The sequence below is a fragment of the Prunus dulcis genome, chromosome 8, assembly GCF_902201215.1.
Source record: "Prunus dulcis chromosome 8, ALMONDv2, whole genome shotgun sequence".
In the NCBI taxonomy this organism is placed as follows: domain Eukaryota; kingdom Viridiplantae; phylum Streptophyta; class Magnoliopsida; order Rosales; family Rosaceae; genus Prunus; species Prunus dulcis.
This window is the reverse complement of record NC_047657.1, coordinates 1,325,906-1,338,749: the sequence shown is the minus strand read 5'-3', so window position 1 is coordinate 1,338,749 and position 12,844 is coordinate 1,325,906. Positions and strand designations below refer to the sequence as shown.

The window sequence follows — 12,844 nt, the reverse complement described above, 5'->3', positions numbered from 1 at the left end:
CAGTTTGAGAAGGTTCAATTGTCCGAAATGAATTTCTAGATCCGCGGATTTATCAACATCAAGCTCTAAAAATAAACAAATTTTTGTTGGCAATTATGTTATGTAATTATGTATAATCAAAAAAATTTTGCTTGTTTATATTCTTTCTTCTACCGGATTTCGGGAATTACTTATACCGCATTACTGGTCATAGTATATTGTGAAGAAGACTATTTGATTTTACTTAACTCTTCTTTATTTATTTGTTTTTTCAATCCAAATTCAAACGGTATGATATAGAACGAATCCATAGTTTTATATTTGAATAGAATCAAAACAAAAGATAAATAAGCGGAGAATATAAACCAAAGTATAAATGAGAGGAACAAAGGATTTTAGGGGGGATTGTTCGTCTACTAGTCCTTGACACAAGAAACGGAATTTTCCACAACCCTTTCTTGTGTCGAATTAATAATAATTCTTGATCCCGTTCGTAAAAAATTTCTATTTTTAGTTTAAATTTTTTTATAGGTTTATCATAATCTTTTTTAGATTTATTACGTAAATAGTGGTAGTGGACAAACAAAAATAAATATAGGTAAGTTTATTGAGCAAATAGAACTTCTTCAATTTCAAAAAAAAAAAATTTTTAACTTTTATTAGATTAAATATTTGTTAGATTAAATAGAGTAAGGTTCTATGCTATTAGTATAGAAAGGGTTTGCATGATATCTGATCGATAGAAATATATAGTATATATAATTGTGAGTCATCCAAAAAGAGTAAATAGAGTGATTCCTTCTTCGTTTTAAGTATTGACAGATACTATTGAGTAACAGATGTTCTGAATCCCTTAACGAAGTTAATTTTTCAAAAACATTATCAGAAAAAGTGGAGGTTTTTGAAACATCTATAAAAAAATATTATGATTATTAAGAACTCAACGGGACCTACCCCCTCTTTCCTTGTCTGATTCGAGGGGGATCCCGTTGAGTTCTTATGCTTTCATGTCTACAACTCAGTTCATCCGATTATTACAGGGATGAACCTAATCCAGAATAGGAACCATAAAAGAAAATACCGATTAAACCGATCACAAGAATACCCGCTACAGTACCTATTATCCAAAGAGGAATCCTTCCAGTAGTATCGGCCATTTGTCCTACTTTCCTCCACATTTTATCAAGTGGTCATGCTCGAGACATAAACAGCCATAGATAATTATGAGATGATATCTTTCCGAATGGGATAAGAGAATTCTTATATTCTTTTTTTTAATTAAAGAAATAATTGGAAAATAAAACAGCAAGTACAAAAATGAGTAATAACCCCCAGTAGAGACTGGTACGATTCAATTCAACACTTTGTTCGTTCGGGTTTGATTGTGTCGTAGCTCTATGATTCGGATTAGGTTTATCGTTGGATGAACTGCATTGCTGATATTGACCCTAAAAAAGAAACGGTAGGTACAGCTAGTCCGTGAACAGCCAACCATCGCACTGTAAAAATTGGATAGGTTCTATCTATAGTCATTGGGGCCTCCTAAAAAGATCTACTAAATTCATCGAGTTGTTCCAAAGGATCAAAACGGCCAGTTATTAATGAAATTCCTTGTCGGCTTTCTGTAAAATCCTCGTTTGGACGAGGGCTTCCAAATACATCGTAAGCTAAACCCGTGCTGACGAATAACCAACCCGCAATAAATAAGGAAGGTATAGTAATGCTATGAATGACCCAGTATCGAATACTGGTAATAATATCAGCAAAAGAACGTTCTCCTGTGCTTCCAGACATGTTGAGCTCCGCATATTCTTGTACAGTCAGGGGGGGGGGGGGGCGGTTCCGTAAAAGATGAAATCAGTAAATGGAAATTCACTGAAAAAAAATCTTTGTGAGATCGTCAATATTGTACCAAGGGTGTCTTTAGAGTATACCGAATCAGTATAGCTATCCTTCTTCTGACACAGCAATGCAATTTCACAATCAGTATCGAAATGAAGTGTTATATAATTTCTTTCTTCTTTTCTTGTTGCTTGTCGATGTAGAATTTTGTACCATTTAATAGAAAATTCCTCAAATTCCTGTAGTATAAGGGTTTTCTTCATTATTGACTTCGGACTAGAAACTGAAGATCAGGTAAAATGTGAATCCGACGGGTTGGTTTCCAATAATTTATGAAGGAGATTGTCATATTCTCACGATTCAATTAGATGTTACATCTAAAAATATACTTTTTGTGGTTGTATAAGATGTTTTTTGTTGGAATCCTTTTTTTTTTAGGAATCGGTTAGCCGCCCAGTAACAAGTAACAATAGTAGTTCAATAAAAGAAAGAGAACAACGAATAAATAAAAAAATAATCAATATTCGTGATGCACGCATTATTGTATTAGATATTAGACCCAAACAAAGGAAAAAGGGGGGTCCTTCTTGACCTAATTACAAGGGTGGGCTTTCTAATATGGAAAGACAAAATGTAAAACCTAGTTTCGATTGATCTTATCATGCGATACTTTTTTTCTTTTCAATCGCAAGATTATGTGAATGAACTACTACTGAGTTCACTTTAAAGTAAAAAAATAAAGTGCATTACAGGGGCACTTGTAGTTCGAAAAAAAAAAATGTATTCGATATTTCGATACAATAAAAAACGATCAAAATGATTTTCCAATTTTATTCCACAGTGATTAGTGATTCAAAGAAAGTTTAATTTTGTGAATAAAGTTATAAAAAAAAAGTTCTTATTATTACTTTATTTATAATTTAAATTTAAATATTCTATATATATACATGTATTAGTTATATGCATATATTAGTTTAGTCAACTCCAGAGTTGACCGATGAATCTGTTGATTCAAAAGTGCGACATGGATAAATGTCACAAATGATGAATTGATTTCTTACTTATGTTACTCTTGTTACTCTATTTTTGTTAGTATCGTCTATAATAATAGATGAATCAAACATTTTCAATTTAATTTATTCTTTCAATTGGTTGGTATTTTTGCTTATCCTCGTATCTTTCAAAAATTGAAACTTAGGGAAGTGCTTTATAAACATATGTATAAAAAGAACATATTTCATTTAGCCTTTTCATGCCTACTATAACCAGTTATTTTGGTTTTCTACTAGCAGCTTTGACTATCACCTCAGCTCTATTTATCGGTCTGAGCAAGATACGACTTATTTGAAATTAATTAAATGAACATGAACAATTCATAAAAAAAATCTTTCTATGGCAGTTCATATCTTCTAGAGTTACTTAACGTATCAATTTCCAATTCTTGGTCATTGAGATTTATAGTCAATACAGATTAATATTTAAGGATAAATATTACCTCCCCTTTCCCCTTTCAAACAAATTGAAATGATTGAAGTTTTTCTATTTGGAATCGTCTTAGGTCTAATTCCTATTACTTTGGCCGGATTATTCGTAACTGCATATTTACAATACAGACGTGGTGATCAGTTGGACCTTTGATTAATTAACATCTCTTTTTTGATTGACCTCCTACTTCCTTTAATCCGCGGGAGGTCAAATTTAGATTGCTGTTCAATTTTTTAAGTGTAATTTTCGACCTAACGCGATTAACAAGAACACAGAATCACGCTCTGTAGGATTTGAACCTACGACATCGGGTTTTGGAGACCCACGTTCTACCGAACTGAACTAAGAGCGCCTTATTATCATTATCACAATAAAGATTTTGTGACCCCAATTCATCTTGCATATATATCATAAAATTAAAGATTTATTATGTATGTCCAATTTATCTCAATTGATCCCTCGTTACTGCTCATAAGATAAGTAATAGGTAGGGATGACAGGATTTGAACCCGTGACATTTTGTACCCAAAACAAACGCGCTACCAAGCTGCGCTACATCCCTTTCAATTGGTCTACAGTATCATTGTAGAGAATCCCTGTCTTGTTTTCCACATCTTTACTTCCTCCATTGATATACAAAAATTCTCTTTTAATTTCTTCTTTTTGGTCTCATATATCATATAACAAACATATAATATATTAAAAGACTTATATTATATAAAGTATGAAATAAATATGAAACCTACCATAAAAAATTAATATTTTTTAGTAATTTCAGGTAGAAATATCTATTTTGTACATTTTAATTTTAATTAGGGACTCCGCGTACAAATACAGGCGGTCAGTCATTAACTACATATACACATCTGGTCATATATGTATTACCATTATGTATTACAAATTACAATAAAATTACAATAACGAATAAAGAAAGAGGAGTTATTAANGTTCTGTTATTCTGTCTAATCTAGGTGAAATGATGTACTAAAAATGAATGAAAGTAAAAGGACAAAGACATTTACTTAAATGTTGAAAATAGAAATAAGGTAATCAGAACAAAAGGGCAATTTGAAGCACCAATAATGGTTTTTCCGGCAATGGGAAGCGCAGATACACCTCCTTACACCTTAATAGATCCGTCACTGCTTGCAAGATATAATGTGTGTTCTTTGCACTTGCAAGAATGGAGGAAATATGTATTATTGCAATACCAGATTGTTTTCAATGAAAACCTGTGAGTTTAATTATATTACTTTCTTGAACTACATATTGTTATTGTAATGTCATTATCTTCTTAGCAAAGACTCATTTCACCTTTTAAAACACACAATATTTTGAAGTAACATTAGATTACTTAATCTTCAAACCCTATAAAGTATTTGGGAGAAGTGATAATAATGTTACACACTGAGGAGCAAAAAAATAATAATAAAGAAAAAAAAATAGAAATAGAAAAAGTGTGACATTTACCAAACCAAATAAAATGCCTTACCATACTTTCCCGTTCGTGTAACGAGAATAACTGTCTTTCGAATGAAGAACAATCGCAATGCATCACAAATTGCTTAAAATCTTGCAAGAGTGCAGGTCTCTCAAAGAACTGAAGCAGACCCACCTTCAGATTTTTGTCAATGGGCTGCAAGATAGCAGCTTTTTGCTTCCCAAGCTCTTCACTCTCTCCTCAGAACTGGGTTTTCTTCATTATGCTTATTCTGTTTTTCGAAATTCTTGTTGCCCCAGTGTTGTCGCTTACAACACATTGATAAAATGCTCTGTAGGAAAGGCTCGTATAGATGCATTGCGCGTGTACGATCGAATGAAGGCGCTTAGGATTGGGCCCAACAGTTTCACTTTCACTTTTCTTCTTAGGTGCTGTGAATCTTTCGAGGCCCTTGAAGATGGGACAATGGTTCACGGTGACATTGTCAAAATGGGTTTTGGTTCTAGTGTCTTTGTTCAGAATACCCTTTTGGATTTCTATGCTAAATGCGGAGATTGTTTGGATTTGGCTTTCCAGGTGTTTGGTGAAATGCCCGAAAGAGATGTGGTTTCCTGGAATTCGATGATTGCTGCTTACATGGCCCACGGTGAGATAGAAACTGCGATGAGGTTGTTTTATTCAATGGCAGATAGGAGCACTGTAACATGGAATTGTGTTGTTTCTGGTCTTTCCAAGGCTGGAAATATGGAATTAGCTCATTCAGTTTTTGAGAGGATGCCAGAAAGAAATGAAGTTTCGTGGAATTCATTAATAACTGCATATATACGGTTGGGTGATGTCAAGTCTGCGCAGTGTTTATTTCAGCAGATGCCCAAGAAAACAGTAGTTTCTTGGACGGCCATGGTCTCGGGATACAGCATGATTGGAGATCTTGAATCTGCATGGAACATATTCAATCAGATGCCTTTTAAAAATGTTGTATCATGGAATGCCATGATTTCCGGTTATGTTCATAACCACATGTTTGATCAAGCTCTTTGTGTGTTTCGCAAGATGCTAATAGACGGCAAGTGCAGGCCTGATCAGAGTACTTTGATTAGCTTACTATCCGCATGCACTCACTTGGGGTCTCTAGAACATGGAAAATGGATTGAGTCCTATATTGAGAGAAACAAGTTTGATTTGTCTGTTCCCCTAGGGAATGCGCTAATAGACATGTTTGCAAAGTGCGGACATGTAGAAAATGCAAAAGCAGTTTTTAAAAAGATGACTAAAAGGTGTATAATTACATGGACAACGATAGTGTCAGGTCTAGCTGTCAATGGGTTGTGCAGAGAAGCCATAGCTCTCTTTGATACAATGTGTTCAGAGGGAACTAAACCAGATGATGTCATTTTTATTGCTGTTCTGTCAGCTTGCACTCATGGAGGGTTTGTGGAAGAGGGTAAAAGAGTTTTTGATCAGATGGAACAAGAGTTTGGCATCAAACCCCGAATAGAGCACTATGGTTGCATGGTTGACCTTCTAGGTCGGGCCGGGAAGTTGGAAGAAGCAGTCATGTTCTTAGAAAACATGCATTTGGAGCCAAATGCTGTCATCTGGGCCAGTCTACTAGGTTCCTGTAAGATTCATGGAAATGGAGATCTGTTGGAATATCTAACCAGACGGATTATGGAGAAGGAGCCTGCAAATCCCAGCTATTTAACTCTTATTTCAAATTTGAGTGCATCAATGGGACAATGGAAAGATGTGTTGACCTATAGGCAAGTCATGAGACAGCAGGGAATAGAAAAGGTTCCTGGTTGTAGCTCAATCCAAATGGGGAACAAGATCCATGAGTTCCTAGCCCATGACACAAGGCATGAGCAAAGAAAAGAACTTTACGTTGTTTTGAATAGTTTAAATGACCACTTAGCAGCAGTATGCAATGGACTATGAATATATGAGTGGTCTTTCGCACTATGGTCACCATTATTGTGGTGTTTGGGAAGAAAAAAGAAATGATAAATGAGTAGTCCTTTTATATGATGTCCCAAGCATTTATGTCCAACCTGCTGAGGGTGATGAGGTACTTTGGGTCTTGGGTACTTCAAATTCCAAGATAAAATCAGAAAAGCACATTTTGGAAGACATCTGCTTCGTGAGAAGTAGCAAGAGAAAGCACTAGGCAAACATGGGTTCAGTGAAGAAAGGTTGAAAGGTAAAGTTTTTCTTTTACAAAAAACTGTGGGTACTGACTACGGAAAGAATTTGTGGGAATGAAGGGATTCCTGGTGTTACAGGTACATGCTGGGCTCTTTTCTTTAATTGATAATGAAGTTGAGAGGAAGTTTGTTCTCTTATCAACGGGACATATACCATGGTCCAAACTCCATAGCTTGGGAGCATAGTGGAACCACAATAGTTTTAAAATGGACAAATGACAATGAAAAACTCTTTGCAACTGAGAACATTTAAGTTACAATGTTGTCATACAAGACTGATATGGGGAATCGCTTTTGTTCCTGATGGTGAAACTCTGTTTTCTGTCTAGATAGATGGCCTTCTTATTCTGTTATTTCAATTATTATTTTAGTACAGAGGTTGGTGTTTTATTTAGACAATGCAAATAAACGTTACACAGTGTTTCTTGAAAAGGTTGATAATAGAGAACCTTGGCTTGACAACATACAAGTTTCTAGATCCTTTGTGTCTAAAATTCTTTCATCTAGCTTGATGATAGTAATGTGGAAATTACGTTTCCAATTTTGGGTTGCCTATGTTTAACAATTTTTGAAGTGAAGTTGATCGGTGTTTTCTGTTAGCAGTTCTGTTTCATCATGTCCAACAAAAAGAATATTCTTCTGGTTTACATTGTATAGTTCCTATTCAATTATGAAATTTCCTGGTGATTGGTCAGGAAATACTTTAGATAGCATAGTGATTAATACTTCCTAAGGAGGAATAATAAATTATCAGAAAATTATTGGCAATTGCTTATTGTATATGTTCGCCAGAACTGGACGTTCTCAAGCTCTCTTGGTTTAGTTATCCTTGCATTTTTGGTTTAGTTGATTTTTTTTTCCAGACTCTTTATAGATCAAAGCAGCATGTGAGCTGATTTGTGGTATGAGTTGAAGACTTCAGTGAAGCTATTTGAGTCTCCAGTTGATGCCATTGGTTTTAAGGCAATGCTGGAATAGAATTGCAAGCACGCAGGATTGGATCTAATAGACTTGAAGCACATACGAAGATCTGGCATTTTGAATCCAACTCTTCATTGTAATGTAGTTCAAGCTGCTACTGCATCGTTGATCAGCTTCCACTGTTTGAGAAGGATGTGTTTCAAAATGTGAACAGTAGTACCATTACTTACTCCTCTATTTGAATTCATTTCTTGTTACACTAACTAGTCTCCCCGATCCGGATGTTGTTATGGTGGTATAGCAGAACATGGAACGCCTCTAGAAAGCTTCCACGTCTGGGCTTTAGCTTCAACGAAAAAGAGCGAGAACAAGGAATTGATAATATTTTGATACCATGCCATGTGCATAGTGAGGTAAATTTTGTAGTGACTGATGCTGTAAGTACTTTGAGATAGCATTACTGGGTCTGATATCAATGTTAGCTTTCCATTGTGATGGTTGAAATCAAGAGGGCGATCTATCGCACCTTGTTCATGTCCATGAAGAATTACTCATGTAATTTTCAGATCCCCGAAATATCGAAACATTGTGCCAGGTTCCATACATTAATTTTTAATACAGTTTAAGATCCCCTTAAAAATCTATAGTTTGTAAGAACTATATAGATATTTATTATATGTAAATGCATGTATGTTATGTGTTTTGAATTTGGGTCAATAGTAAAACAGAGTGGAGTGAAAATAATTATATATATATATATATATATATATATATATATTAGATTGCACCGTTAGGCCCCGTTTGGTTCACGGAATGAATTTGAGGGGAAATTATTTCCCATGTCATTTCTCAAGAGATGGGAAACGGAAGATTCCTTTCCCACGTTTGGTAATGATGGGAAAGTAACCGAGAGATGTCACTTTATTTCTTTTCCCATGTTTGTTTTGAGTAGGAATGGAAAACAAAGTTTGTATAAATTTTCAATATACCCATATTAAATCAAATAAAAAAAGAATGCATTTAATGATTTATTGTAATTCTAAATTGTTAATGGGACAGAATTGTCATGAAAAACATTTATTTAATATTAGCTCATTTTCCCAAACTTTCCCATGAGGAGGGAAAACAAAACCCAAGTTGGGAGGATGGCTTCACTTTCCCCCCTACTTTCCCATGGGCTAGGAAACGACTTCCCATGTCTGGACTTACCAAACATGGGAAAGTAATTGATTTCCCATCCCTAAATCTCCTTTCCCATGAACCAAACGGGACCTCACTATAGAATTTTGCAATTACACTAATGCTTAAGCGTTTTGGGCCCTTACATACACAATCTTCCTTAAGTGTAGTGAATGAAACAAAATGGTCAAGAACAAGTGAAGCATAAAGTGAGGAAGATGGAGCATTTTCTGATCGCACTAATAAAACCTGAGTAAGGAGCTTAGCAAAGAACCCACTAGTATAGTGTGAGTTTAGTATATTATTAATATATAAAAAAATGATAAATAGTTGCTTAGATAGCAGAAAATTCAAGCAGATTTGCCGGCACCACCCTACATTGTCATTGAGAAAATGACCCTAGCTTAACACCATTTTCCTTGTTAAAAAACAATAAGATTCTAATTTTAAAACCAAAAACATATATATGACAAGTGCTTTTAGAAGAGATAAAAGTGTTTTTTGGCAACTAAAAGTGTTTCTTACTGAGTTATTATGCAGAATAATTTGAAAATACTTATGGTCATAGAAGCACCACACTTATGCTTATATATGAAGCACTTACAATTAATTATTTTTCAGGAGGCACTTAGATTTATAACAAACATTTCGACGTTCTTGTAATAAACGTTTCTAACAAAAGCACTTATGAACAAAAGTGATTCCTATAGAATCAAGGCCAAAAAGACCCGTACATGAGCATCGTCAAGGTCCACATATCTCATCATTTTCCTGCATTTGAACCGAAAAAGAAAAAAAACATTACAATCATGACAAATTGACGGACATTGGCTGCTCGTTGAAAGAAAAAAAAAAAACATTGATCAACATCATTTTTGCAATGAACAAAAAATAATATATATATATTATGACTGCCATCTTTATACTTTCAAATAGTTAACCTAGTTTGTAAGCCTCAACTGTTTGCTCAGATGAACTTAAAAAGAAAGAAACATCCCACTTACCAAAATCCACTAATAAGTCCCTTTGGTAAAGCCTAAAAACTGTTGTGTAGAAAAGTGACATTGAGTTATGCATGGAGTGGCACGCTGAATTGAAAAATGCTGATTTTTAGAAAAGAGAATGGGGGAAACTCACACATACGTACGGCTATTTTGGAAGAGTGACAGGACCACTTGGATGCACACTAAAGACCTGAGCCAATCCAACTAACACACTATTGGTAAAAATGTGAATTTAACTTATCCGTTATCATAAACAGACTTTTGGTGAAACCAAAGTCTCATTTTTTAAAGAAAATTTTTTATAAATCCATTTGTGCCTATCCATGAACAACAATTTTGTTTCATTTTGGGTAAGTCATTTCTTTTTATCAAAAGAAAAGGTGAAATGTCATATTCTTATTATTATTACTAGACTCTAGATAGGCGCTTTGACGTGTGCCAATTGATTTTATCTTTTAATTTCAATTTAAAATTAAGAAGAAAATATGTCTAGCATTTTTTAAAGAAGAAAAATGGATTTATGTGTCACAGGAAAATAAAACACATTAATTTATCATTAAAGAGAGAGAGAGAGAGAGAGAGAGAGAGAGAGAGAGAATAATAGTATACCATAATACCAGTACGTATGCGACGTGATGATATGGTAGTCTGGTTCAGTAGTGACCAAGTTATCTCTATATAACAAAATTCAGTTGCGTAATTATCTGTTGTTTTGGTGATGTGAATTGGAAAAGTTCTGTCACTCTCACCCATCAAATTGCAAATTGCAACTTGCAAATTGGATGCATAAATGCGGTTGTTTGTTTGTTTCATGCAAAAACACTACACCTTCCATATCTCAATCTTCCTTCCCTAAACTCTATATAAATATATATTTTCTCGTCATATATTTTGTACTATCTATGTATAATGGCGTTCGTAAAGTAATAACGTGCAACCGTTCGGATGAGAGAAGAGGTCAAATCAATTGGGAAGGTCTAATAGTGGGAACCTCCAAAATCTAGAACACTAAAAAATGTTAGCGTGACTTGTGGATATTGACTTACTTTCCTTACACACCAAGAATTCCTATTATAATTGTAATTGATTTACTTTAATTCCTGATTTCCTACTGCAAATAGATTTAGGAATTTATTATTTACTTGCCCATTCAGGTTTTCGTTGTATTATAAATATGACCTCCTACAAGGAGAAGAATACACAGAAAATTCCCACAAACAAATATTCTCTCATAGTTTTCATATTTTAGCATGGTATCAGAGCAGCGATCTTGGAATTGCTGACTCTAGTTTCAAACCCCCGCCGCTGCTATGGGGGTTGATGATTTTTTCAACCCTCATGGAGGTAGCACCACCAACTCCTTCTCTCATTCTCAACCAACCATCGTTGAGTTGAGTGCCCAGATGGCTCCGCTCCTACAAATGCAGACTTTGACCCCGAACCCGATCCAGAATTAGGATCCTCTTTTGACGACCTCCGACCCCCACTATGACGACGACGACCCCGACTCCGAAGACGACCCCGACCCCGACTCCGATGATGACCCCAACCCCGAATTTGTCTCTGATTCAGACCCCGATCCCGATTTCGACTCCGACTCCGGCCCCGACTCAGGCTCAGATTCCGATCCAAATTCCTACTCAACCTGTATCCTATGCATCTTCCGCTGCACAGATTATGACTTCTAGACTAACGACCCCGACACATGGACCAGATTGCGCATATTGTGGTGATCCGAGACACACTTGTGAGACTTGTTTTAAATCGCATGGCTACCCCAATTGGTGGGCTACTCTTACAGATCGAGGACAATGCAATATGACCAGTAATGGTACTGGTTATGGATTCCATACTTCCGATAAGATTGATTCCAAGAGCTGGATAATTGATTCTGGTGCAACTGATCATATGACGTTTGATCCTGATGATTTTCTGAATACTACACAACCTCGACGAACCTGTATTGCAAATGCCAATGGTGTTACTTATCCTGTGACAGGGGCTGGCACTGTTGCACTCTCATCCTCTCTCACACTGTCTAATACTTTACTTGTTCCATCTTTATCCACTAAATTGTTGTCAGTTAGTCAGCTTACTGAACAATTGAATTGTTGTGTACTCATTTACCCGAGTTTTTGTTTGCTTCAGGATATTCACACTAAGGAGATTCTTGGTCGTGGTACTAAGAGAGGGGGGCTATATTATGTCGATGACTTCAGTCCCGGCATGGCTAACAGCGTGACACATCCCTTTGATAGCAAACAAAAGCAAATCTGGTTGTGGCACCGCCGATTGGGACATCCGTCTTTTAGTTATATGAAGCATCTTATACCAGATTTATTCTCAGGTTTCAAGGACTCTGACTTCACATGTGATACTTGTATTTTGGCCAAGAGTCACCGTGTGCCCTACCCGTTGAGTACGAACAAGTGTACTACTCCATTTACGTTAATTCATTCTGATGTCCGGGGACCTTCTCCTATCACTGCTCCTTCTGGTGTTCGATGGTTTGTCACATTCATCGATGATTGTACACGGATGACATGGCTTTATTTGCTGAAGAATAAAAACGAAGTGTTTTCCTGTTTTCAGTCCTTCCACAAACAGATGAAAACTCAGTTTAATGCTCAAATCCAGATTCTTCGCTCAGACAATGGTGGAGAATTTGTCAATCATGACTTTCAGACTTACTTCCAACAACATGGAATTATCCATGAGACGACTTGTCCTCAGACACCACAACAAAATGGTGTTGCTGAACGAAAGAATCGACATCTTCTTGAAACCGC

The 12,844-nt window shown here is 35.6% G+C and overlaps 1 protein-coding gene and 1 non-coding gene across 2 annotated transcripts; one reads left to right on the top strand and one right to left on the bottom strand.

Annotated features, from left to right (window-relative positions):
* Positions 1-3,584: 3,584 nt before the first annotated feature.
* TRNAW-CCA lies at positions 3,585-3,658 on the bottom strand. Its single transcript has one exon. It is a non-coding gene; the product is annotated as a tRNA-Trp (tRNA).
* Positions 3,659-4,855: 1,197 nt separating this feature from the next.
* LOC117637954 (pentatricopeptide repeat-containing protein At2g29760, chloroplastic-like) lies at positions 4,856-7,356 on the top strand. The gene has a single exon (XM_034373009.1). It carries the CDS (start codon positions 4,856-4,858, stop codon positions 6,683-6,685), a length of 1,830 nt encoding a protein of 609 aa, XP_034228900.1. The 3' UTR covers positions 6,686-7,356.
* The last annotated feature ends 5,488 nt before the right edge of the window (positions 7,357-12,844 follow it).